Here is a 27,825-nt window from a genome sequence, read left to right on the forward strand (position 1 = left end):
AAGCTGTGCTGGGGGAGCCTCACTGGAGGTCATAAAATCTAAAGCTTCTTGTTTCCTGAGGAGGAGTCTCAATAGCTGAAGGGACTTGATCTGGTCAGGGCACAGATCAGGGTGATTTCCTGTCCAAGGAGTTCCTCACTGCTCCCTTCAAGTTCTGGTCTGCCATAAATTTGAGTCCCCACCACCAGCTTCTATGGTATAGGTATAGGTTGGCAGCTTGGTGACAGCCATGGTGGGCTACAATGGTCAGCATGTCTCAGGGTGGTCATAGCTGACTGGCCAGGCAGGCTAAGGGAGAAATAAACTGAGAGGCTCACTCTGCTACAGCTTTGAGCAAAGGGTCTTGTGGGCACAGGGATCAGGAGGTTGCTGTATACTGAGTAATGTCAGGAGGCTCAGCCCTGAGGGAAATGAGAAGCATACGAATGGAACAGCTCCTTTAGGCCAGGTGGAATCTTCCTGCACTTCAAGGGCTGACAGGGGCCCTCCTTATATTCCCTCTCCTCTTGCTGTAGACCACACAGGGTCGGAAGCGGACTCTTGGGGTCTCTGACGAAGAAGAAGCTGAGGAAGAGGCTGAGAGGAGGAAAGAGAGGTCTAAGCGGGGCAAGTTTGCTGTGAAAGAAGAAAAGAAGGACTTGAATGAGGTAGGTGGTCCCAGGTGAGGTTAGAATGTCCTTCCCCAGGATTGCAGTCTGTACCAGCTCCATTTCTGTTTTGTGATTTGAGCCTCCCAGAAACCCAGTCATCTCTATAGGACTCAGTCACGCAGATGACTTAGAAACATGGTGCCAGGTAGGCTTCTGAGTGAGACTGGCTTCTGGCTGTTATCACTGGCTGGAGGTCACACATAGATCAGGGTGGCTTGAAACCCTTTGCTTCCCGGTGTCTGTGACTTTTCTTTGCATACTGTCTTGTTTATAAAGGTGACAGAAGGGTAGATACTCAAGTTAGTGATTTAGAGAGCAGCTCTTGATGAGACATGGAAATTTAAATGACCACATATAAGATAATATGAAGTGACAGCTAATGACCTTGGGTTCCAGTCATTTAAAAATCTGCTTTTCTGGGGCACTGGGGATGCCTCTAATAGACTCTCTTCTCCTTATAGCTCTCAGACAGTGCTGGGGAAGAGGACCCAGCTGACCTTAAGAGGGCTCAGAAAGGTGAGTTTGGGGAGGTATGTGGCAGCCTGTGGGGAAAAAGGGTAGTGGGGGCCCCTCTGCCAGCAACTGCTTATCCCGAAGGCTCTTGAAGGTTTTTCTGGCTCTGGGCTCTTGTGCAGCAATGCTTCCAAGTCTGATCCTGAGAAGAATTCTGAAGATAACACACCCTTATCTGTATTTTTAGCACAGATTTCTTGGCTTGCACTTCTGGCAGACTGTCATCCTGCCGCTCTTTGGCACCCTCCTGGCAGATGGGGAAGGAAACCAGGGTGGCTGGGCTCAATGTTCCTGGCAAAGTATGGCCAAGCATGTAGGGGTTCTTGTCCCTGCAAATCCTGGGACCGCCTCTCAAGGTGGCCCTGGCTGAGTGGGGAACTTTGTTAGTTTTTTGACTCTTGCTCCATCCCCATTCTCTCAGATAAAGGGTTGCACGTGGAGGTGCGTGTGAACAGGGAGTGGTACACAGGCCGTGTCACAGCCGTGGAGGTAGGCAGACATGTGGTGCGGTGGAAGGTGAAGTTCGACTACGTGCCCACAGACACCACTCCGAGAGACCGCTGGTAACACCCCTTTCCAGAGGTTGACAGAGTTGGCCAGGCCAGGGGGAGGTCTCTCCCTGGTCTCCCAGCAGGTGGCTCATCCTGGGCATCTGGGATGCACATGACACAAGTGCTGTGTGACTTCTAGGGTGGAGAAAGGCAGTGAGGACGTGCGGCTGATGAAGCCCCCTTCTCCGGAGTACCAGAGCCCTGATACACAGCAGGAGGGCGGGGAGGAGGAGGAGGAGGTGGCGGTGGCCCAGCAGGCTGTAGCCATGGCAGAGCCCTCTACTTCTGACTGCATCCGCATAGAGCCTGACACCACTGCCCCGAGCACCAACCACGAGACCATTGACCTGCTCGTCCAGATCCTCCGGTATGTGTGTCTTCCCACTCAGGCTAACTGTGGCGCTCTGCACTTTTTCTTGCTATTCTGAATTTGTTCCCACCTTCTCCTTTCTTTAGGAATTGTTTACGGTACTTTCTGCCTCCAAGTTTCCCCATCTCCAAGAAGGAGCTTAGTGCTATGAATTCAGATGAGCTAATATCATTTCCTCTGGTGAGTTTGGCCTAACCTTTTTTTTTATTCTGTGTGGCCCCTCAGCTTCGTGCTTTTTGTAAGTGCCAGCTCTTGCTGTGTCTCTCTCCTCTCTTCCTGGCAGTAGCTTATTGTGACTGGCATGTAGAAGCCAACCGTATGCTACTGTAAGATAGTGGTGCTGAGTCCTCACTTAGGGGCAGCAGGCCTGGTTTGACATGTCACAATGAGTATATCCTTTTTCCTCTACTCCAGCAAAGGGGGTAAACTTGTCCCAGGCAACAGGGAAGAACTTGGGCTCAAAATGCCTGAAACTTGACTCTTAGAGCAAGGTAGAGATGTGTTGGAAGTAAGCACTGAGTGTTGTTATGCTCTTGGGGCACAGGCTCTGTGCTGGAGCTCTTTATGAGCAGCAGAAGAGAGTCCTGCCTCCTACGTGGCTTATGGTTCAGTAGGGATTAAGTTTTTACCAGGTAGTTGGACATGAGACTGAGAGCCGTAAGTGCTGTGGAAGCAGGTGTTGGGCTGTGGCAGCATTGGGGAGGGAGAGAGCAGCAGTCTGAAGTGCCTGTGTGACAGGGAAACTTTGAGGCAGGGAGACTTTGTGAGCAAGGGGTCAGAGTGATGAAAGTTCCCAGATTAAGGCAGCAGGCTGTGTGAGGAGCACTTTGGGAAGAAGAGAGCGTGAGGGCCAGGATATGGTGCATCTTGAATGTCTGGTCTTAGGCATAGTGGCTTAAACCTTGTATAAAATGGAGGGGTAGCAAAAGTGTTGAGTTGGGGGAATTTGTCATTCTGAACCTGGTCTAGGACAAGAGGCAACAAACTTTCTGTAGAGGGCCAGCTAGCAGATATTTTCAGCTCTGGGGGTTATATAGTCTCTGTGGTAACTACTGAACTCCACAATTACAGCATGAAAGCTGCAGTAGACAATTTGTAAAGGAGTGGATATGGCTGTGCTCCATATAAGCTCTATTTACAAAACAGGCAGCAGGCTGATTTGGCCTAGGGCTCTAGTGTGCTGACCCTGCCCTAAGAGGATACTTCTCATGGTAGTGTGGGTGGGATGGGTAGATGGGAGATGCAGGGGCAAGGGGGCAGGTCCACTTGTGAAAGGTCAGAGGTGAGGGAGTGGCAACTTGAGCCAGAGTGGTGGGAGTGAACTGGTGGGTGAAAGGGCCATGTCAGGTTGTTGACTGGAAGCAAGTGATGGGGGAGGAGGCAGAGCCCACGTGATTCTCTATGTCTCAGGACGGTGGGAAGTGATGACAAAGCTGTTAACTGGGAGAGAAAACAGAGGCTGAGGTTAAGAGAGGTGATGAATTGTGATGTATGTTGGGCTGGAAGCACCAGCACCAACATTTCTGGTGATGTCCAATGGGCAGGTGGAGATTGGGGACTGGGTACTTAAGGGGTGCGAAGGCCAGGCCTGCAGATGGGATCTGGGAGTTGTCTTCATTGAGTGGGATAGATACTTTTATGGTTGGAATCTATGGAAGTTTTCTAGGAGGAGTTTCTAGACAATAGAACTAGAATCAAAACTGCAAATCTAGTATTTTCAAGATGTTGGGGCCTTGTGTGGCAGCTATGTGCTTGGTGGTTTGCCAGAGAGGAAGAGATGGGGTTTTTAATCTCCATTCTACTTTTTTTTTTTTTTTTTTAAAGAGAGGTTAGGTGTTGAAGAAACAAGCTCAGAGAGGTGAAGAGTCTGTTGTGGTAAAACCCAGATTTAAACCCAGGTACCTCTTCTTTAGGACAAGGGTCTTGCCCTTCTACCAGAACTGCCTTGCTTCCTGAGATGAGAGGGGAGGAGCAGGCAGAGGGAGATAGAGGATGGCAGAGCTCCTGGTTGCTTCCCCAGAAAGCTCCATACCTCAGCTCTTGCGCTTGTTGAGGCTGTGGGTGCTCTCTGCAAATCCCAGGAAAAAACCACTAACAGGATGGCTAGGGTGGCCTGGCAGCCTCTTGTCAGTCAGATTTGTTGATTTGGGCTTAAAGTTGTTGCCAGACTCAGAGCAAAGCCTGAGCGCAGTGGGATCTTTGCTGCTTAGACCAGAAACACAGCCAGGAGCATCTGAGCCTCAAAGAGTCTATTAGCTTGTGCTTATAAAAGGAGGTATACGACCAATGCATCAACTTTATAGTCTGCTGATGGTAATGTCTACAACAAACTCAAACAACTAATTTTTTAATGTCAGGGACACAACTGAGTCTAATGTTCATTATGTTTTTGTCAGTCTGTAAAAGATCCTTTTTGCTGTCATACTGGAGTAAGGGTTCCATAAAGTCCTCAGGAGTCCTGCAAACATTAGATTTAAATATATCTGTTTTTAAAAAATAATATAACCATGCAAATCTATAATAAAAAGTTTAAAGCGTTTAAAAAAACTAACATAATAGCCTCAAGACATTATGGACTGAGTTTTAATATTTTGGAGTCTGCTCAAACATTTATTTTGTGCTGCCAACATAATTATTTTTTACATAAAACTTCAAATTTCTTTGCCATCTTGGTTTAATAAGATAATTCTCTAAATTGTAGGGTAAATGACACAGTTAAGTACTTGCCAGTAACACTTTTTAAAACCACAGTCAGGAGCCTGTGATGCTTTTTAAAAACAGGAGCCCCTCAATGGCAGGTAGCTCATACATTTTTACAGAAGCATATAAACACAAGTTGATAAGATTGCAGTGGTCAGCCAGAACCACTCATTTTCATCAAAATGACCTTACCATTCTTACTGGTGGCTTAGGAGTAAATGTTATAAATTTGAGCTTTGAAAATAGATACTGCTCAGATTTTTTTACAATTAGATTCCATGTTCGAATTCAGAATATTTCTTTTGAAGCAAGTGTTCTGCTACCTTTTAAAAGTTTGAAAAGCCTCATGTCTAGAGAAACTGCTGGTTTACCATCATTACCCCACATCTTGGAAATTTCGGGTACTTAGGAAAGGTAGTAAAAGCTCTGATCCTGCTTATAGAAGTATACTACACAAATCTGGAGGTTATTTGCATTAGTGGGTGTTTGATAAATATTTCTGGAAGAGAACTTTTGGTTCTTAACATTGTGGGGTGTGACTTTGGATGGACTCTCAGGAGGACTGGTGAAGTTAGAAAGGTGTGATTGAGCTGGGAGAGGGACTTGTCCTTTTTGTGCGAACTGGAATGGAAGAATCATTCTTCACATTTACTAATGGCTTGCTGTCTGCCAAGGGCTGAGGACTTCACATTGGGTGATCCTATCTCCCTCCTTATGGCAGCCTCATGAGATGGGCTAGAAAACCCGCTTGTCCCTTGTGTGTGACATCCCTTCACACTGAGCATCCTTGTGCTGGGCCAGTTGGGTGGGGATACAAGTGCCGATTTAGAGTGACCCTGGGGACCCCTGAAGCTCATGCACTTACCCTCTGGGTTCCCTCCCTACAGAAAGAGTACTTCAAGCAGTATGAAGTGGGACTCCAGAATCTCTGCCATTCCTACCAGAGCCGTGCTGACTCACGGGCCAAGGCCTCCGAGGAGAGCCTGCGCACTTCGGAGAGAAAGCTCCGAGAGACAGAGGAGAAGCTGCAGAAGCTGAGGACCAACATCGTGGCGCTCCTGCAAAAGGTGCAGGAGGTGAGCCAGGCAGCCCTCTCATTGCAGCTGGACCACCTGGTGTCTCAGGGAGGGGGGCCTGGGCACCTCCTGCTCCCTTCTCCCCACTCACAGGAATCTGTGGTTCCAACCCTGGCTGCACAGCATCCTGACCAAGAGGGCTGGAGGTGGTGCGGCTGCCTGGGCCTCATCCCAGCCAGACCCACGGTATCAGATTTTTGCCCTTGTTTAGATATTCTGATTTACAACCTGGTTTGAGAATCCTCCAAGCCATAAAACAGAAGTTCTCGCTTTTCCAGATGACGCCCAGATTGGGATTGGGTTGCCCAGAAGTGGGGAGTGCCCCTGTAGGGTCCTGCACCCAGGCAATGAACACTGTGGACTTGTTCTGTGTCTGTCCTGGGGACACTGGGTGAACCAGATAGGCAAGATAAGGTCCCTATCCTCACGGCCCAGTAGTGCCCTTCTACAAGAGAAAGAAAACACGAAGGCCACTTTACTAGGGTGTTCTAAGAAGAGGGTATTTGAGCTGAGAGTAGAATCAGTTACACAAGATTGGATGTGAGTGCTTTGAGCAGAGAGGCCCAAGGTAGGGAGTTGTGGGCAATAGAAAAGGTGGGGCCTGTGTGAAGTCAGAGTCCCTGGAGGGGTGTGGCACAATCCTGTTTGTAACCTAAGATATTTATTCTGGTTGGTTGTAGGAAATCCTGGAGTGGGGTGGAAATTAGAAGCCAGGGCTTGGGTGAGGAGGTTCTCACACTTACCTGGGTGAGAGATTTGGTGGCCTGAATCTTGGATGGTGACTGTGAGAAAGATTTTGTAATATTTGAGGAGAAGGAAGGAAACGGGTGATTCTTCTGGTTTGTCTTGAGCTGCTTGGTGAGGGAAGGTGGTAGGTAGCCTGTACTGAGATGGGCACAACCTGGGGTGGAATAATACAGTTGGGCTGTTTGGAATACTGAGTCTGAGAAGTCTGCAACACATCTGAGGTACCCGGGAACCTGGGGTGAAGGCAGGGCAGGAGCAAGAAATCTGGGCGTCATCTGTGCACAGAGGATGGGGAGGGGGGAGAATGATCAAGATGGGACAGGCCTGACAGCCAGGGCGGAGGGGGAAGAGGAGGGGACTCTGGGCTCAGGCTCCTTTGCCTGTGAGAAGGATGGGGAGCCCCACCACCACCTTCTGGCTTCTAGCTGACTGCTCCCTTCTATTCCAGGACATAGACATCAACACAGATGATGAGCTGGATGCCTACATCGAGGACCTGATCACCAAGGGGGACTAAGGGGCTCAGAGACAAAGATCAGCTCCTCTGCCCTTTAAGGCAGAGTTCTTGGGGGGTGGTGTTTTGTTCATGGGTTGGTGGACTTACCTTGGTTTGATTCACGTGAGACATTTGTGCTTTTGGAGGGAAAAATACTCTGATTCTTTGAATCTTCCTCCCTAAGTTTATAAATATTTATTTTTTAAAAGAAATAAGATGCTGCACCTGCTGTGAGACCATACATTTTTCTTTTGGTGACTCTTGGGCAAAGGACAGAGAACCAGGATGCCAGGCTCCTTCAAGTCTCGTCTCCTGGCTCCTTAAGATGTGGTAAACCCAGTGCCATCCATAAGTCAGAGAGGCTTTGGGGGCAGGCCTCGTCTCTTCTAGAGGATGAACAATGTTGAAATCTGAGGGGTAGAGGGGGGAAATAGCCCTCTAGAGTGGTGCTTCTCCTATGGGCTCTGATCTGGGGGACCCCTGGGGGCTATGGGTCAGGATGAGGCTCAGTCCCAAGCTGCTCCTTCTCAGGTCAGGGACATGAATGTCGGCCCAGGCAGCTGTCAGTCATCTTAGCTGTGGCATTGTCTAAACAGCTTGGGGAAGAAAGAGCCTCCCATTCAACCTCCCCATCCACCATTCGAGTTCTCTCTGTGGCAGTGATTTCCTTAGTTAACCATAGATAGTGAGGTTTCCCACCCCAAAAACTTGAGTCCAGGTTGAGTAGTAGATCTGACTCTAGTGGGATACACACTGAATGAATGTTTGAATTCCAAAGGATTCTTTTTGAGAAAGCTTCTTATGGAGCCCCTGGTGCTGATCTGGTGGTGACCTCTGCCTGTGGCAGGGTCGGGAGGGAGCACACTGCCTCAGATGGTGCTGGCTGATCTGGAGAACCTGCTGCTGCTGCTTTTACTGTTACCCCTCTGCCTGGCCCCACTGGTCCCTGCACTGGGCCAGACCAAAGAGGGGGTCACTGAGCCACAGGGACCCCAGAGGCAGCTTTGTTGGAAGCACACCATGCCTTCCCTCCCATCTAGTCACAGCCTCACACAGCTGTGTCCTTCAAGTGACTTCTCAGGGTCAAAGACTAAGGCAAAAGTTGCTGAGTTTCTCTTTAGTGGTCATTGGAAAAATTCTAGTTTGATTTCCCCCAACTCTCCTCTCTCCTATTTGGGGACTTTGGGTTTTCTAGAGGCACAGGAACTATGGCCTGATACCGCTGGTCTGTGATTCATGAAACGTTTCTGAGTGTGTTTCTTGCATCTACCCACCCCAGGTCAGCAGTGGCCCACATGCCACTCTGTGGCCTCTGCAGAAGACTGGGAGGTACTGGTGAGGGAAGTCTATCCACTTGTGCGTGTGTCCAGAAGCACCTGCAACTTGTGGGTTTGGGACTTCCCCAAACCACACCTCTGGGGGCGGGTTATTTGGGGAAATACCACTCAGAACCTGGCCTCTTCCTCTGGAAGTTCTCTGAGCCTTGGGGTTTCTTGAGCTGGTAACTCCTCTCCTGTCCAGCTCGCTTTCCTTCTTCCCAGGCAGCATGTGGTTCATTTTTGTCCGCAAACCTGCTGTTTTTATTCTAAAGGAAGTTGGTTCTGCATTTTTACCAGAGGGCAATACCCAAGTTTTTTTATTTACACAGCTGTAATCAAAATGCAATACTATAAAACTTTTATTGGTGAGACTCCTGAACTCAGTCTCTTTTCTTCTGTTAGCACTTTCTACTTCATTCTTTCTACCATTATGGTTTTAAACTGTCTTCAGATTATTCCTCATCACCATCTTCCTTTTTCTGTATTCACATTGCTTTACACGCACAGAAACAAATGCTGAATTCTTAAAACATTTCAGCTTGAACTCCATGTGCCCACTTTGCTGTTTAAATCCAACCACAGCTGTACTGAGTGCAGCCCTTTTCCCAGGCAGAGCTCCTGCCATTCTGGGTGGCAAGATAAAGTTCAAGAGTCCCTCCGCTTTCCATGTGATGGGACCCGCTTGGAACTGTCTGAGGACTTGGGAGGAAGGAGGAAGTGGTCAGGCTGGTTTGTGGCCTGAGGGCCCATAGCACAATGGCAGCAAAAAGGTGAATGAGTAACAGCGTTGCTTGTTTTTAAGGAATGGGAGCAATGGGGTCTTTCTTTGGTTTTTAGGTGACACATACATAACAGTAAAAATTCAAACACTACAAAAGGCTGGAAAGCCTGAAAAGCAAGACACCCTTTCACCCTTGATCCCTGTTTTCTCCCTGAAAAGAATATCCATGCTGAGCACACATCTGTTTCTGCCTGTTTCCCACTCAGTGTATCTTGGAACATGTTTCAGAATAGCCCATATGGGTCTGCTTTTTTCTTTTGCACATCCCAGTAGCATTTCATTGTCTTGGATGTACTGTTTAATAAGAGTCTACTACTTAAACATTTGGGTTAACATTTATGACAAATGCTATGATCAGAGAGAGAGAGTGTGTGTGTGTGTGTGTGTGTTATTAACTAAGATCTATATGTATGTATGGTAAATTCCAAAGAGAAATGGCTGTGTCAAATGGTAGATATTAACATTAAAATATTAAGATACAGTCCAGAAAAGACCTCCAACTTTAACTCCTACCAACAGTGTATTCCCCACCACCATCACCACCACACTTGTCAGTATGTGTTTCTTCCATCCTGTGTACCCATCTGGAAGGTGAAAGTGGTGTATTTCTGAGTTGGTTTGAATTAAGATTGAGTACCTTCATTGGCCAGTTATATCTCTGATGCAGTCTGTAGTTCTGAATCTGGATTAGGGACTTTACAAAAATGTGTACAAAAATGTAAGATGATAACCAAGGGGTGAAGTCCTAGGAGAATGTTCACCTTGTATAACCCCTTCAGGCCCTAAGTGTCCCACAGATTTAGGGTTATAACCCCCACTTTAGGATCAATACTGTATTACTAAGTCAGGACAAAGCTTTAGCATTTTTCTTTACTCAAAGAAGGCACAGGTTAATAGGTTGAGAAAAACTGGTTCCTTCTTCATCTGAGTGACATTTTTTAGCTGCTCTTGTTGGGCCCAGTTCCCCATGTCTCTAGGACTGCTTTTCAGACCTGTGGTTCAAGCAGTGGTAACCAAGAGTTCATAGCTCTAAGGACCAGAAAGTGATAGAACTCAAATGTCTCTGCCATTTATTAGAATACAAGGCTTGACTGAAGTAGGCAGTAGCTGCTGGCTACTTATTGGAAGGTTCTCTAGCTGGGTCAGGCTATCCTGCTGGTGGGTGGTCACTAAGGTGCCTGAAAGATCCTCAGAATTCCACTAGAGGGTTCTGGCTTTTGGAGATGGAACCTGAGGCTGCTTTTGTTTTTGTTTTTTGTTTTTATTTTTTTAAGATTTTATTTGACAGAGCGAGAGAGATCACAAGTAGGCAGAGAGGCAGGCAGAGAGAGGGGAAGCTGGGTCCCCGCTGAGCAGAAAGCCAGATGCGGGGGCCCGATCCCCGGACCCTGAGACCATGACCTGAGCTGAAGCAGAGAATTAACCCACCAAGCCACACAGGCGCCCCCTGAGGCTTCCTTTGGAATGACTGCATTGCTTTTGGGTCCCTGAACAGGTAAATGGCCAGCTTGGCCAAAGGAGGCAGAGCTCCAAGGGAACACGCTTTCTCTGCTGCCCTGTTTGAGGCCTCAGACTATTCTGTCTGTTCTTAGCACTAATGGGGTCACCCTCTCCATAGTGAGTGAGCAAGACAAAGACTGGACAGAGGAAGGCCCTGGCAAGGAGCATCTTGTTTTGCAATGAGCCAAAATACTGACCAGTCTACCCCTCTACCCCGCCACCCCCACCTTTTTCATCTAGGAACTTGCAATGTGCCTGGCCTAACTAGGGCTCTTGTAGAAATTTCCTTCCAGCTCACATGGCTTCAGAGAAATCACTGCCCAGCCTGGCTTATTTAAGGTATGAGGCTAGTTCACCTGAAATTTACTGAGGCCCACATAGATAGCCATTAATCTAGGGCTGGTCTGACTGAAGTTGGAGTCCAAAGCCCTTGTCCTGATCCTGAATTTTTCTGTCCAAGACTCACTGGTCCCTGCGAGCTACCTGTAGGCATTTCACTGCTTACTCAGTGGTCCTCCTGGGGTGTTACTCCATAGCCATCCCCATAGCCTTTTAACCATTTGGCCTGTTGCAGCATCCCCTAAGGGCGAGGAGCAGTGGGGCTTCCATCCATCCTCTTCCCCATCCTCCTCCGGGGCTGTCCTGCAGGTTGCCTATGGTACATTCTGGCATTCCCAGCAGCTGGCAGCCAAGGTCTAGAGAGTGGGGGAGCTCATACCACTGGAACACACTTGGACCACAAAAAGAAGGATCTGATGGACATAGACATCTCTTTTCCCCCTTTCCCCTCTGGACTTGGGTGAGAGGCTTCCATTGGGATTCGCTGGGGCCACTTCCTGCCCCAGCAACCACCCATTTTTGAAGCCCTGGCCAGCTGTAATTCACCATTTTGTACTGTCCCTCCTATTACACTTTAGTGAAGGTCTGGGCTCTCTCCAACCCCCTCAATGCCCCTACCATTTAGGCTAATCTGTCACCGGGTGTGGGACACCTGGTGTTAGAAGGGAAAGAGTTTTCAGTTCCTTACTCTAAACCATCTATCACAAAACAACATGCGCTGGAAAACTGACTGCAAATTCTTACCTGGTCCAGAAGACGCGTGCGGCCAGGATCCAGCCGCAGTCCCAACCACCAGGAGCCGGCCTCTCCCAACCCGCCGACCGTTGCGGTCGGCCAAGGGCGCCCCCTACGCCAGTTCTCCAGACCCTCGAGGTGGGAACGTAACAGCACCGGCGCGCTGCAGCTGCGTGGCACGGTGCTGCTCTCTGGCACGTGCGGCTGCGCCCTGCGCAAGCGCCTGCGAACACAACGAGCCCGCCAATGGGGCTGTGGGACATGAGAGCAGAGGGTGGGGAGGAAGCCACCGAGACCAAACTCAGGTTCTCGAGGCCCGCTGGCTACAGGGCTGGCGGCACCACCAAACAGGGCCAGACTAGGGGCAAGTGGGGGTGGGGGTGGGGGTGGGGGTGGTGGCGGCCCCAGGCTCTTCACATCCTAAGGTGAGCGAAAGGCCTTGGGCATCCAATGACCTCCCCACACCCCAAATAGAAAAGTAGCTGGTGTTTTTTGTTGTTTTGTTTTTTGTTTTCTTCTGGCATCTGTGTATTAAGCCCAAGTTGTTTTTCAACTTTTTTTTTTTTTTTCTTGGCCACTGCAGAAAGCATTTTGTGTAGATGATTTTGCAGTGTGATGCTTTTATGTCTGCAAGGATATATTTTATATCTGCAAAGGACCTGGAAAGGAAGCTGCATGTTTTATGTCTTAAAATATTCCATCTCCAGGTAGTTTTCCTTGAAGGTCTGGCCTGCTTCCCAGCCTGTCTGTCTCTCCTTAGACCTGAGGCATCTTGTGTCTCACAACCTTGGCCCATTTTCTACTGGTTTGTCCTTAGCTTGGTGTATGTTGTTTCTTGAAAGGTAAATACTTTTAGGATTCGGAGATTCTTAGCATTGCCTTAGCATTTCCCCCTCTCTTCATTGCCTTCCCTCCAAACATTCTATGTTTTGTTGCAATATTGAAAAAAAAAAAATGTCAGTGTGCACTCCCTGTGAAATACACTTTAGTTTAAGCGGTAAGGCAAGAGTCAAGCTCTGATTCTTCTTTCAGATGGAAATTCCCCATGTTCACCCCATTTATTAAGTGAACAATCATGGTCATTATTTATATTCCATTCTGTTTGGTGGTGTTGCCATAACCCTTGGACATGTCAATGAAGACATCCTGTTATCAGTTGGAGAGGTGATTCTGATGTGAGAGGTGGAGCCCCAGCTGAAACTAGAATTTTGGGGATCGGGAGCATCTAGATGGATCAATCTCCCTCACTGTTTTGTTTTTTTACTACTTTCCCAGCCCATTCATAGAATTTATTCTGTTAAGTTTATTTTTTTTAAGATTTTATTTTTATTCATTTGAGAGGGGGAGAGAGAGAGAGAACAAGAACATGGGGGCAAAGTGGGAGGGAGAAGCAGACTCCCCACCGAATGGGGAGCCCAGTGTGGAGCTCCATATCAGGAGGACCTGAGCTAAAGGCAGACTCTTGACTGACTGAACCACTGAACCACTCAGGCACCCTTATTAAGTGAAATTTAAGATCATGTTACCAATTTTTTCCCCATCCTTGCCAAAGAAAAAAGTTCCATTGTGATTTAAATTATAATTGCATTAAATTTAGATGTAAGTTATGGGAGGGTTGACATTTTTATGACCTTAAATCTCCCCAGAGGATATGGAATGGTTTTTCATTTGTTTAACTCCTTTTAGTCCTACAATAAGATTTTATAATTTCTTCATACAAGTCCTGTAACTTTCTCATTTATTTCTGTGTTATGGTTTTTGTCAGTATTGTGAATGGGATATTTTTCCCATCTCTGTTCCTGGTAATTAATGCAGAGAAAAGCAAGCACCTAAAATATTTTCTATGTTGTGAACTCTGGTAGTTTTAAAAATAAATCTATTTTTTTAATAGATGCAAGGCATAAATTTGTCAGTACACTGATTTAATTGCCATTTTATATTATTTTTAAAAAATATTTTAATGCTGGGGCACCTGGGTGGCTCAGTGGTTAAGCCTCTGCCTTCAGCCCAGGTCATGATTTCGGGGTCCTGGGATTGAGCCCCACATAGGGTTCTCTGCTCAGCAGGGAGCCTGCTTCCCCTCCTCTCTCTGCCTGCTGCTCTGCCTACTTCTGATCTCTCTCCCTCTATCAAATAAATAAAGAAAATCTTTTTAAAAAAACTTAAAAAAATTTTTAATGCTTTTTTTTTTTTTTTTTTTTTTTTTTTTAAAGAGCATGCAAGTGAGGTGGAGCAGAGGAAGGAGAAAAAGAATCTTAAGCTGGCTCCACCTGGAGCCCTTGGCTGGGCTCAGTCTCATACCCTGATGAGCCAAAATCAAGAGTCTGAAGCTTAACCAACAGAGCCATCCAGGTGCCCTGCTCTTTTGCTTTAGCTAGAAATGATGAAACAATATTGAATAATTATCTGGGTCTTGTTTCTGATGGGTTGGAAATCCAGAGGTTAGAGTTGAGCAGAATATCAGTTGTTGGTTTTGGTGAATGGCCTTTAAAGTGTGGAAAGAGTTTCTATTTTGTTTAAACTTGGAGCTTCAGAAATGGAGCCATGGCTGCCAGTCTTACCTGAGTGGAGTGCCCTGGGGCACTAGTTACATAGACTGAAGTGTGGGTTGGGGGGCACACAGTTGTCAGGCACACAATCCTGACTGTCAAACCATATGAGATTTTTTTCCTTTAAGCTGCTGTTTTAACAATTATTTTTATTAGACATTGTGTTGTTGCAAAAGAATAGTATATTTATAAAATATTTATATGCTAAGAATATGCAGTGTACACCTATGATCTTGTTTTTAAAAAACATTTTTCTTACCTTATAAATCTGTGTGCCTCTTCTGGTGCCTCTCCCCTTTCCTCCTTGCCCAACAATAACCACCATCCTGAATTTGATGTGTTTATTTGTTTTTGCTCTTTTAAAAACTTTTACCACCTCAGTTTCTGTTCCTAAATAATTGTTTTGTTTTGCCTGTTTTTGAACTTGAGTAGACATAACATTAACTATTTTGCAATTTATTTCTTTTCAATATTGTGTTCCAGAAATTCATCCATGTTGTTAGATGTAGCTGTGATTTATTAATCTTCACTACCATATACTATTCTATCATTGCTGGATATCATACAGTAGTGAAAAATGAATCACCCCTACAATGGAACATACAATTTTTTATCCATGTCTCTGTGACTGTCATTTGGATTGTTTCTAGGGTTTTTTGTTTTGGGGTGTTTTTTTTGTTTTGTTTTTTTGCTATTACAATACAGCTGTGGACATTCTTGTTTCCATCCTCTGTTACATGCATCATCCTTGGAGTAAACTTGCTGAATCATGTAGGTCATACCACTTTCAATCTTACAAGGTAATGTCAGATTATTTTCAGAAACACTTGTATATATTTACATGCTCACTAGTACTAAGTTCTTCAATTCTCTACTTCCTCGCCTACACTTGATATTTCTAGACTTGGATTTTTTTGCCAGTCTGGTAGGTGTATAATCGTAGGTCATTGCGGTTTTATTTATTTTTGTCATTGTGGTTTAATTTGCACTTCCCTGATTTCTTATGTGGTTGAGCACCTTTTCTTATCTATTGACCTTTGGATTTCTTTTTTTTTTTTTAAGGTTTTATTTATTTGACAGAGATCACAAGTAGGCAGAGAAGCAGGCGGGCGGGGGGGGGGGAAGCAGGTTCCCTGCTGAGCAGAGATCACGATTCGGGGCTCCATCCCAGGACCCTGGGATCATGACCCGAGCTGAAGACAGAGGCTTTAACCCACTGAGCCACCTAGGCGCCCCTGGATTTCTTTTTTGATAAGGTGTTTGTTCAAGACTTTTGACCATTTTTTCTGTTCTTTTGTCTTCTTTTTATTGATTTGTATTTTTGTATATTCTGGATACAAGTTCTTCATAAGTTATCTATATTGCAGATTTCGTCCACTCTTTGGTATCCTTTTTAAAAAAAAAAAAACCCTTTTTATAGAGTTTTGAGGAGTAGAAGTTCTTAATTTTAGTGTAGACTAATTTATCAATCTTTTTATTGTTTGCATTTCTTGTAGCTTGTTTCAAGATATTCTTTCCTATCCTGAAGTCATGAAGATACTATTTTATATTACCTTATAGAGCTTTTATAGTTTTGTCCTTTACATATAAATCTTAAATCCCCCTGGAAGTGACTTCTGTGTATGATATGAGATAGAGCTCCAATTCCTTACTTCTTTCTGATTGTCCCCACACCCTTTAGAAAAGTCTTACCTTTCTTCATTAATTTGCAATGATAACTCTCTTATATCAAATGTTCATATATGTGTAAATCTGTTACTGGATTTTTATTCAGTTACATTTGGCTGTTGTCTCTTTCTCTATGCCAGTACCACACTGATTTATTATCATTTTACAGTAAGTTTTTATATCTAGTAGAACCAGTTTAACCACTTTTTATGCTTCAGGGTCGTCTTGACTATTTTTGGTCCTTTGCATTTCCATATACATTTTAGAATAATTTAATCAAGCTCCAAGAGAAAACCTGGAGGGGTTTCATTGGAATTGATTATATGTCAACAGTTTGAGAAAAATTGGTATTTATAAGTCTTCTAAGCCATGAAGATAGTATAACTATCCATTACTTTAGATCTTTCTTTAGTGTCTCTCAAGAAAGTATTTTAATTTTCCCTTTACAGATCTTATATTTTCTTTTTTAAAAAGATTTTATTTATTTGATAGAGAGCACAAGCAGGGGAATGGGAGGGAGAGGGAGAAGCAGGCTCCCCAGCTGAGTAGGGAGCCTGATGCAGGGCTTAAGCCCAGGACACTGGGATCATGACCTGAGCCAAAGACAGATGCTTAAACGACTGAGCCACCCAGATACCCCAGAGGTTTTATATTTTCTTGATTAGATGTATCCTAGGTACCTGATGTTTTTTGATGCTGGTGTAAATGATATTTTTAAAACTTCATTTTCTGACAGTTTGTTGATATCTAAAAATGTAATTGACTTTCATGTTATTCTAATTTATCTTTAGATTCTTTTGAGTTTTCTTTTATATATCTGTAAGCAATGATAATTTTGTCAATTCTCATATTTCATTTACTTTTCTTGCCTTATTGCATTGGCTAGGGCTCCCAGTTCAATGTTGAGTGTAAAGGGTAAAAGCAGGTATTTTTTTTTTCTTATCTCATTGGCAAAGCTTTCTCCCCCTCCCCCTCCTTTTCCTTCTCTTCCTCCTCTCTCTTTCTCTCTCTCTCCTCCTCCTCCTCCTTCTCCTTCTTCTCTCTCCCCCTCCCCCCCCACCTTCTTCTTACTTCCTTTTTTCTTCTGTAGATACCATTCAGCAGATTGAGGAAGTTTCCATTCCTGTTTTTAAGCACTTTTTTTCCTTTTAAATATCATGGATGCATGTTGAATTCTATCTAAAGTGTTTTCTGCATCAATGGAGATGACCATGTGTAGTGTTCTTTATTTTTTTAATTAATTTTTTATTATCATCAACATATATTATTTGTTTCAGAAGTACAGGTCTGTGATTCATCAGTCTTACACAATACACAGCACTCACAACAGCACATACTCTCCCCAGTGTCCTTCACCCAGCCACCCCATCCCTCCCACCCACCCTCCACTCCAGCAACCCTTAGTTTGTTTCCTGAGATTAAGAGTCTCTTATGGTTTGTCTCCCTCTCTGGTTTCTTGTTTCATTTTTTCCTCTCATCCCCTATGACCCTATGCCTTGTTTCTCAAATTCCACTTATGAGTGAGATCATATGATAATTGTCTTTCTCTGATGACTTATTTTGCTTAGCATAATACCCTCTAGTTCTATCCACACCATTGCCAAGATTTCATTTTTGATGGCTGCATAATATTCCATTGTATATTTATGCCACATCTTCTTTATCCATTCATCTGTCAATGGACATCTGGGCTCGTTCCATAGTTTGGCTATTGTGGACATTGCTGCTATAAATGTTGGGATTCAGGTGCCCCTTTGGATCACTACATTTGTATCTTTGGGGTAAAAACTCCAGTAGTGCAATTGCTGGTTTGTAGGGTAGCTCTATTTTCAACTTTTTGAGGAACTTTCATACTGCTTTCCAGAGTGGCTGCACCAGCTTGTGAGAATGGGTTTTTTCCCTCATTTCCTTTTTGTTATTGATTTTGAACTATCTTCACTTCAGCCTGAGAGTATGGTCTGTATAATAGTTTTTTGAACTTTGCTGAGGCTTTATGAGAATGTGGTCTGTATATTAGTTTTTTGAAATTTGCTGAGGCTTTATGACTAATATTCAAAAATGTTCCATGTACATTTCAGAAATATATATTCTGCAGTTATGTGTGCATTACATCAAGTTTGTTAAAGGTGTTGGAAATATTGCTGATATTTTTTTGCCTCTCTGAGCTCTCAAAAGAGGGAGATTGTGGATTTATGGATATTATGATTGTGGGTTTATCTGTTTCTCCTTACGATTGTGTCCATTTTGTTTTGAGATGTTATTAGATGCATAGGAGTTTTAGAACTTTGTGAATTTTATCTTTTATCACTACAAAAGGACTTTCTTATTTGTAGGAGTTGACATATAGAAATACATATTTGCCTTAAAGTCTTACCTTGTCTGTATTTATGTTTTCAGTATATTTTTGTAAACAGCATATAGCAAGATTTTTAAAATCCAGATTTTCATTACTACCCAAAGATTTAACTTAAATTTTGTGTATTATTGATGCATTACTGACTTTTGTCTTTTTCTGTAATTTTTATTCCATCTTATCTGCATTCCTTTTTCCTTTTTCATGCCTTCTTTTAGATTGACTGAAATCCAGCCTCCCCATGCCCCCCTTCAATGTTTTCCCTTGTTTTGGAAATCTGTTGTTCTTTCTTTAGTGATTACTCTGTGTATTTTACCTAATACTTAACCCACTAAAGTCTAAGTCCACAAAACTCTTACTATTGTTTTAGTAAGTTTTTATTCATACTTTTATTTTCCTTTGGATCCTGAAAGATACTTTCCCTGAGAATACTAACATCTTCTAATCACTTTTTTCTTCTTTCTTAGGAGGTCAACTCCCAGTCTGATCAATGCTATCAGAAGGTAATTCCTACCACCCACCCCAAATCTGAATGCTTTTAAGATTTTGTTTTAAGAGTCTTGCAGTTTCACTATATTGTATTTTGCTGTGGATGTCTTTTATTTTCCTGACTAGGATTTGTTGAGATTTACTCGGTATATTCGTATTTCTCATGATTTCTTGGAAATTTTTAAATTATCAACTCTTTAAATAGTTCTGCTTCCAGATGCCTCAGTGGCTCAATGAGTTAAGTATCTGCCCTCAGCTCAGGTCATGATCCCAGGGTCCTGGGTTTGAATCGCACATCAGTCTCCTTGCTCAGTGGGGATCCTACTTCTCCCTCTGACTGCCACTCTCCCTGCTTGTGCACTCTCTCTGACAAAATCTTAAAAAAAAAAAAAAAAAGTTCTCCATTTCAATTAGACACATATGGGACCTTCTCACTTTATTCTCCATCTTTTCTTTCATATTTTTCACATCTTTGTGTTGTATTCCAGATTCTTTCTTCAGATCTTACTTCTAAGTTACTATTATGCTCTTCAGTAGTACAATGTTATAAAATTATTTTTAGTGATTTTTTTGCCAATTTCTGGAAATTCCTTAATTTTTTTAATATACTGTTACTCATTTTCAGGAATGAAAATCCTAGAAACCTACTATTTCTAGAAATATATTACATGTGCTTATTTTATATTCTGTCTGATAATTTCACTACATGGAGTTTTATGTCTGATTCTGCTATTGTTATTTCTGTTGGCCTATGCTCATGAGCCAACATGTGCTTTTATTTCCTTGTGTGTTTAGAGATATCACATTTTAAGTTATTCATTTTCCTTGCAACGTCACATCTGGGATTCCATAAGGCCTGGAATAGAGAGAACCTGCCTAGAGGATTTCTTTGCTTCTCTCATGTGACTGGGGACATTGCTGATTTGAGAACATGTTATATTCTCTATTGAAGGTTTTATTGGACCATCCAGGTGGTATGTATTTGGCTATTACACCAAATCAGGTGAGGGTCTGCTCCTGATTATAAATTCTTAGGAGATTCTTTTCTGCTCTGCTTAGGACTAATCTTTAAGACAAACAATTTTCCTGTATTTGATTTTGGATTCATTATATCAAAGGTCTAGACCTTTGGGAGTCCAGCTTTATGGTCGACATCTCCTGTCAAATACCCTACCTTGAAAATGTCATTTGAGGCAGTGAAAACTTAAGCTCACTGGTACAATAAGTGGCTCTGAGGGAAAAGCAGACTTCAGACTCTTCTTACCTTTCCATGTTTCTACACTCAATATCTGGCCCAAATATTCCTTACATTTTTTCCAACTCATAGATGCTTTTAAGATGTTTTAAAATTTTATCTAGGGGTGCCTGGGTGGCTCAGTGGATTAAGCCTCTGCCTTCAACTCAGGTCATGATCTCAGGATCCTGGGATCGAGTCCCACATCGTGTTCTCTGCTTGGCAGGGAGCCTGCTTCCTCCTCTCTCTCTCTGCCTGCCTCTCTACCTACTTGGTGATCTCTCTCTGTCAAACAAATAAATAAATAAATCTTAAAATAAAATTAAAAAAAAGCCACGGCAAATTAAAAAAAAATAAGTAAGATTTTATCTAGCATGCCTAGTTTTACACAAAGAATGGTTGATATAATGATTTATGATGAAAAGCTTCCCAACACTGACCCATTCTTGCATTTCTGTGGTTAACCTAACTTGGGCATGGGTTTACCAACTTGAGGTATTAGTCTTTGGTTTATGACTGGATTCTATTTGCTATTTGGATTTTTGAAAATTCTGTTTTTTTAAAAAAGATTTTATTTATTTGAGACAGAGAGCACACACACAGGCAGGGGGAGCAGCAGAAGGAGAAGGAGAAGCAAGCTCCCCACTGAGCAGGGAGCCAGATACAGGGCTTGATCCCAGGACCCTGGAATCATGATCTGAGCTGATGGCAGGTCCTTAACCAACTGAACCACCCAGGTGCCCCCCAAATTGTATTTTTTTAAAAGATGTATTTACTTGAGAGAGAGAAAGAGAGAGAGCGCACACACATGTGTGCATAAGTGGGGGAGGGGCAAAGGGAGAGGGAAAAACAGACTTCCCACTGGGTAATCCAATACAGGGCTCAATCCTAGAACCCCAGGATCATGACCTTGGCTGAAGTCAAGAGCTTACCCAACTGAGCCACCCAGGCACCCCTGAAAATCTTCTTGAAGTGAGATTGAAATACATATTTCTTCTGTGCTATCCTCACCAGGTTTTGTTATTGAAGTTATGTTGGCCAGTTTCATAATAAGAAACTGCACTGGGGGTGTCTCTGTGCTATACTTTGACATGTTTCTATCTGGTGTCCTTTACCCATTTCATGCTGAGCCCCAGCCCCGGGGATAAGGGAACTTCAGGCCTTCTCCCCCACAGTCCCTCAGGAGCAAAGACTTGGACTCTACAGTTTGTAGGAGCAGGAGTTCCCTGGGTCACTAGGTTCAGCTCTTCCCAGTTGCATCTCTGAGGTCCCCTCACAATTTGTCACTGCAGCCACACTTCTCAGTGGCTCTGAGGAGTATCCCCTTGAGCCTTTACTCTGGCTGGGACATCTGGCCTGGAATTAATTCAGCACCTATTTACTGAGCATCTCCTATGTGCCAAGCACTGGGGATGCTATAGTGTGTAAGACAGACATGATTTCTACTCTCGTGAAACTCACAGTCTATTGTGAGGTGGGGGAGATAATCAGCAAATGAATGAAATATATGGTGTGACACATCATGCCAGAGTGCAGTGGGAAAAAAAGAAGCAATTTGTTGGTAGCTTTCTAGCACATTTGGGTACATGCAGGTCACGTCCATGTTCCCCACCATTTTAAGAATTGCTCTAGTCTATTATTTTTTGCTTAAGGATTGCTCAGTTGTCCCATGTAGATCTCACAATCCACTTGTCAGGTGTTTAAAAAAACATTCATAGGATTTTGATTTGGATCTTGTTGGATTTGTAGATTTGGGAAGAACCCATATAACTGAGCTGGCCATCTGTGAAGATGGTGTTTTTTCCTTTTAATTCAGGTCTTCTCTATCATTCAGTAAAATTTTAAAGTTGTATCTGTAAAGGTCTTTTGCATCTTTTTGTCAGATGTACTTTGAGGCCCCTTAGGGTCTCAGAATCTTTTTTTGTTGCAGAATCTTTTTTCCTATGACCTTTTCTACTCAGTGATGGCTGAGAGTAGGCTGATCTTCTGTGATCTGGTTAGAGTAGGTTCTAGAATGTCAACCTGATGTCATTCCCTGTTCAGAGCTCTGCCTGGTTCCACTCCAGGCTCTTTCCTCACTTTGTTTCAGCGGACTGGCTTTTGTTACCTCTGGGCTTTGCCCATGTAGCCCATCTTCTCCCTTGGCAAACCCCTTTCCACTGCCCCCACCTCCTCAGGGCTGGGGTTCAGGTTTATGCTAGGGCTGCCTCACGTGCCCTGCCCCTTCTAGCCAGTGGTGAGAGCTGCAGGACTAACCAGTGCCTGCCTCCCCACAGGTGGGAAAGCAAGGCCCTGGTAACGAAGGAGCTGTACAGGGCCAGCCCTGGATCCCACAGTGCTGGGGCTTCAGGGCAGGTGACTGGAGCCTGGCTCTGATACTACAGTGGTGCCATGGCCCACCCCACCCTCTCACCTGGAAGCACTGACAGTGGGAACCCCCACCCCCACCACATGAGCCAGACCCAGCTGCTCTAGGCTGGTCCTGGGAGCTAGTGACCTGAGTTGTTTAGCAACCTGGGACAACACAACAGAAGCAGTCCAGGTTATGATTATAGAGTAACCTTGGAACTCATCAAGGTGGGCTTCCCTTGAAGAGAAGAGTGGGGTGAGTGCCTTGGCTTGGCCCCAGATAGTCCCAGGAAAAGCTGTGAATCCTCCCTGAGGTTCTGTCTTTGCCCTCTGCAGGCTTCCTGGTCCAGACCCTGGTCTTCCACCCCGCTATTCCCCCTCCCCATTTAGACCAGTTTTCCTTTGCTTTCCTCAGTGCAGAGCAGAAGACAGTCCCAGGCTCTGCCCCCATGCTGCTTTATAGGGTGTCACCTGTCCTACATCAGCCCTGATCCACCCAGTCACAGACACACTCAGGGACAGGGCCTTGGAAAACTCCAAATCCAAGGTTTTTATTACCGGTCAGAAGGTGCTCCCTCACAAACAGTGTTGAGAAGAGGTACATTGCACAGTTCTGCTGCAGGCCTGCTGGGGCTACCCAGCTCACCCAGCCCACCCTGCCTCTTGAGTGGGCACCCTAAGGCATCTCATATGTTGGTGTTTTCACTTTTTTTTTTTATAAAAACAAAATCAGTCCTGGAGTATACAGAAAAAAACCCTGTGATGAATTTTCAGGACCAAACTTAAGTGGGAAGGGTTGGAGTGGGGGTTCTGAGGGGCTGGGACAGGGCCACAGTGGCCCAGTCCCCCCACCATTGGCAGAAGCCTTTGGAAGGGGGTCTGAGGAGAGGGCGGGGCACAACTGACAGGAGGGCTAAACTCAGACAGGAATGCCCTGTCTTCATTATTTTTTAACTTCCACATACCATAGAAATTTAAGCAAAATAGCTATTTTTATATATTTATATATCATATATCATATATATATATATATATAAATCAGGCAAATAAAGAGTTCAGGGGGTGTGGAGATGGGCACCCCAGAGGTGCCTGAGGCCGAGGTGGGACACTGGGTTTCTGGTGCCTGAGGGCACCAGCCCAGGCTGAGCCGAGTATTTGTTCTTATTGCTGATTTGGGGCCTGGTTCTGGGGTGGGGAGCACCTGCAGGCCCTGCCCCCCAGCCCTTTCTGGCTTCTCAACGGCTGGGGAGCAGCCCTGGCATGGCCAAAGCTAGGCAAGGGGCTGTTGCCCTCAAATCTACATGGGGGCCGCTTGGCGTCCCCTCCCCCACAGTGGGTGTAGCTGTAGCTCCGGAGACAACTGACTTGTGCTCTCCTGGGCCAGGTGGCCCCTCCAGTTCTCTTCTCCGCGGTGTCCTGTGCTCCCAGTGACTGGGCAGCTCCCATACAAACATGGCCCTGCTATGCTGAGCGACAAAATGCTCCCTGCTCAAAGGGGTCTGGCTTCCTGATGTCTTAAAAAGAAGGGGCTCTTGCCAGGACATGTTTGTGGCAAGAAAGCACACTTAGAAAGTTGTCTGCTAAGTGCTGTACTAAAAATATTTACTAAACGTCTTGGCTGGAAAGAAATGGAGATAGTTTTTTCTAAAAAAGTCAAAAGTGGCTCCTCAGGAAGGGCCAGTGCCTCCCTGGGTGGGGCTGGTGACTGGGGCAGCCCAGGGCCCGGGCCAGCCTGCCTGAGTTGTAGTAACTGGGAGCTGGGGTCCCAGTGGGAACCAAGTCCATAATGAAGGGGCTCGGGTGACCCGGGGCACCTGGGAGCTGAAAAGAATGCAGGTCAGCACTTCCTCCTTCCAAGGTGGGAGCCCCAAAAAAGTGTAAATAAAGGGGGGGGGATGGGGCAGGGAAGGTGTGGGAGGAGGGCCATTGAATACTAAATTGAGTGCATTAAAGAAGAGGTGGACCAGGCTGTGCAGGCGCCTGTATTTGCAGGAGGGGTGGCGCTCAGAAGATGTTGGGGCACATGTGCCAGTCCTGCCTCTCCTTGGCCTCCCAGTAGCCGCCCTTGTACATGCAGGCCGTCTCCCCGGTCAGTGGGTCCAGCCTCTTCTCGAACCACAGCGGCATGTACACATCAGCCTCCTTCTCTGCTGGGCAGGCACAGTGGGTGGGCTGGTGGACGGTGGCCTCTTCCCAGCCCCTCCCCCTTCCCCGGTTTCCCCAATCCCTGCCCCCAGGACATGGCTTTCTTCCACCCTCCCCACCGCCCCATACCCTCCCTGTCTCTGGGGTCCGCCTTCCTCCCCTTTCCCTTCCTACCCCCAGGGCATCCCTTACGTCTGGGAACTTGTTCCCCAACCCCAGGGTACCGTATCTCCCCGCCTCTCAGCCCAGCCTCACCTTCCTCGGTGCCACAGCCCCGGGAGCAGGCCTCCAGCCGCCGGCGCCGCGACAAGCGCTGCTTCTCCTCCAGCCGCTGCTTCTCTGTGTTGGCCTCGTCCCAGTGGCCCTTCTCCATCAACCGCTGGTCTGGCCGCAGGCGGCTGTCCGTGGGTGCCACGCCCTCCTCGTGCTCGTTGAGGGTCAGGGCCAGCTCCGAGAAGTAGTACATGTTCTCGGCGTTCTCCCTGCAGCGGCACGGGCGGCGTTAGCTGGCCCGCACGGCCCCAGAGCCACCTGTCCACCCCCAGAACTCGCTCAGCCAGCTGCTCCTGTGCGGCTGGCTCCTTCTTTTCCTGCCCGCACCTTGCACACTCCCTCCACCGACCTGCATCTGTTTTGCTACATTCCACTTCTCTGGGAATTTGCCAATTTCCACCCGTTTTAAAACTAGATCAGGGGCGCCTGGGTGGCTCAGTGGGTTAAAGCCTCTGCCTTCGGCTCAGGTCATGATCTCGGGGTCCTGGAATCGAGCCCCACATCGAGTTCTCTGCTCAGTGGGGAGCCTGCTTCCTCCTCTCTCTCTCTGCCTGCCTCTCAGCCTACTTGTGATCTCTGTCAAATAAATAAATAAAATCTTTAAAAAAAAAAAACTAGATCAGGGTGATGTTGTTTCACAATCTCATTACTACTGCTTTAATGACTAGGACATGGTGCTGTCCTCTTTTCACATCTGTGATGTGGGTTATATGTGCCTTCCCCCCATTTTAAACTGTCTCGCCGATTTGTCCACTCTCTTCGTTGGTTGAAGATGAAACTTGTTGATCCTATTTTAGATTTTTCTGCTTTACTGAGTTTACTTTTATATTCTCCCACTTTGTTAGGATTTATTTTGCTGTCCTTTTTCTAACTTCATGAGATGGTTGCTGAGCTCATGATTTTGCAGCTTTTCTTTTCTAATATGTGCGTTTTAGGTTAGGCATTGCCCTCCAAGTATCGTATTAGCTGAATCTCACAGCTTTCAAATGTATTGCTTTAATTATCATGCAGTTACATTTTCTTTAAGATTATTTATTTATTTATTTATTTGAGGGAGAGCGAGCAAGTTGGGGGGGGAATGGAAGGAGAGGGATGGGCAGACTCCACACTGAGCATGAGGTGGATGGGGGGCTTGATCTCACCTGAGATCATGAAGGGAGCAGAAATCAAGAGTCAGATGCTCAAGGGACTGAGCCACCCTGGCACCCCTTTATGCAATTACATTTTCTGATGTCCACTATATCTTCTTTGATCCGTGGATTAGTTGGAAGTATATTTCTTGAATTTATAAACATCTGGGGATTTTTTTCTAGTCATCTTTATTTCTAACATTGCTTTGGAGACAGAGAATATACTGGTATAATTTCAGTTCTTTGAAATTTGCTAAAAGACCCAGTATTTGGTCAGTTTTTGCAGATGTTCCATGTGTTCCTGAAGAGAATGTGTTTCCTGCAGTTGTTCAGTGGAGTGTTCTATAATTGCCCAGTAGATTCTATGGTTCAAACTAGTTTTTTCCCCTTGTTTCTAGCCATTACTAAGAGAGCTTTGTTAAAATGTCCTACTTTGGTTGTCAATTAATCCATTTCTCCTTGTATTTCTGTGTTCTTTAACTATAGGATACGTTCAAATTTAGAACTCATCTTAATGAATTGAACCTTTATCATTATGTCCCTCTTACCTCCCATCTTTTTGTTTTAAACGTCTGTTTTGTGACATTACTATAGCTATAGCAGCTTTTGTTATTTCTGTGGACATATCTTTTTCCATCCTGTTATTCCAATCTTTCTTTACTTTCTTACTTAGATGTAGCTCTTATAAACCACATAGAGTTGGATTTTTTTTTTAAGATTTTATTTATGTATTTGACAGACAGAGACCACAAGTAGGCAGAGAGGCAGGCAGAGAAAGAGGGGGAAGCAGGCTCCCTGCTGAGCAGAGAGCCCCATGTGGGGCTCGATCCCAGGACCCTGGGATCATGACCTGAGCCGAAGGCAGAGGATTTAACCCACTGAGCCACCCAGGCGCCCCTATAGTTGGATTTTTAAACCTTACTTGAAATCTTATACCTGTAATGGGAGCAATTAATGTAATTACTGATATGTTGGATTTAAATCTATCTTATTTTGTTTTTTTCTTTTTGTTCTCCTTTTTTGGATCTCAGGTACACAGCTTTGGATTAGTCATGATCCTTACTATACGACACCCTCTTTTTATTGGTCCTTGCATGACCTGCTTGTTTTAGTGCAAACTGACCACCAGAAGAACCTCTAAGCACAATGTAGAATCCTGACAAAACCTACATCTAACCATATGGAAAACTCACCAATCTATCCCCTTCTCAGGTAGCTGTCAGCAAGACTCCTGGGTTCATCAGTCCCTTGCTTACCTTTTAATCTAATTTTATTGCATCTTTACATAGTCTTAAATGTGTATGTATGTGTGTGTATTCATATACATATATTTACATATTTGTTTTTAACTGTATAAAAAGAATCATGATGTATGTAACCTTCTGGGACTTGCTTTTTTTTTTTCTTAATATTATGCTGCCAAATTTTATTTTGTTGCTTGTTTCTGTGGTTCATTAGTTTCAACTACTGTGTAATATTCCTTTCTGTGAAATAATACCACAGTTATTCATTCAATAAATCTGTGCTGATTACAAGTTTTTGGTTTGGAGTAATCTTATGCATGTTTCTCATTGTACATTTGCAGGAATTTCTCTTGAGTATATACCTAGAAGTGGAACTGCTGGGCCATAGAGTCTGCGATATTCTTCTTTAGGAAGTAAGGCCAACCTGCTTTTCAACGTGGTTGCACCAATTCAATTCACACCAGTGATGCATAAGAAATGTTGTGGATCTGTATCTTCTTCAACACTTGATACTGTCAGACTTTTTCATTTTTTCTTAATTAAATGAAGGCAAAATGGTCTCATTGTGATTTTGATTTGCATTTCCCTGATTACCAATGATGTTGATCATTTTA

At 44.8% G+C, this 27,825-nt stretch overlaps 2 protein-coding genes across 7 annotated transcripts in view; one reads left to right on the forward strand and one right to left on the reverse strand.

The window, feature by feature from the left end:
* The window catches only part of LOC111160053 (MORC family CW-type zinc finger 2), a 60,926-nt gene extending 33,195 nt beyond the window's left edge, over positions 1–27,731 (forward strand). Inside the window, exons 20-27 of one of the 4 annotated variants that reach the window (XM_022522855.1) lie at positions 516–647; positions 1,112–1,166; positions 1,585–1,726; positions 1,854–2,081; positions 2,171–2,264; positions 5,672–5,860; positions 18,815–18,850; positions 27,553–27,731. In XM_022522855.1, coding sequence (XP_022378563.1) covers positions 516–647; positions 1,112–1,166; positions 1,585–1,726; positions 1,854–2,081; positions 2,171–2,264; positions 5,672–5,860; positions 18,815–18,850; positions 27,553–27,621 — 945 coding nt within the window. In that variant the 3' untranslated portion in view covers positions 27,622–27,731. Of the gene's footprint in view, positions 1–515; positions 648–1,111; positions 1,167–1,584; positions 1,727–1,853; positions 2,082–2,170; positions 2,265–5,671; positions 5,861–5,953; positions 6,047–7,055; positions 8,794–18,814; positions 18,851–27,552 lie in introns of those variants that run through there. The other 3 variants (XM_022522854.1, XM_022522858.1, XM_022522857.1) reach the window with 3 other exon arrangements.
* Positions 23,439–27,825, reverse strand: part of LOC111160054 (oxysterol binding protein 2) — a 158,690-nt gene continuing 154,303 nt past the window's right edge. For 2 of the 3 annotated variants that reach the window (XM_022522859.1, XM_022522860.1), the window contains 2 exons: positions 24,820–25,046; positions 23,439–24,566 (listed from right to left, as the gene is read on the reverse strand). In XM_022522859.1, the coding sequence (XP_022378567.1) occupies positions 24,424–24,566; positions 24,820–25,046 (370 nt within the window). In that variant the 3' untranslated portion in view covers positions 23,439–24,423. Of the gene's footprint in view, positions 24,570–24,819; positions 25,047–27,825 lie in introns of all 3 variants that reach the window. The other variant, XM_022522861.1, reaches the window with a different exon arrangement.

This window comes from Enhydra lutris, unplaced genomic scaffold (assembly GCF_002288905.1).
Source record: "Enhydra lutris kenyoni isolate GAN:26980312 unplaced genomic scaffold, ASM228890v2 scaffoldscaffold73, whole genome shotgun sequence".
NCBI lineage: Eukaryota > Metazoa > Chordata > Mammalia > Carnivora > Mustelidae > Enhydra > Enhydra lutris.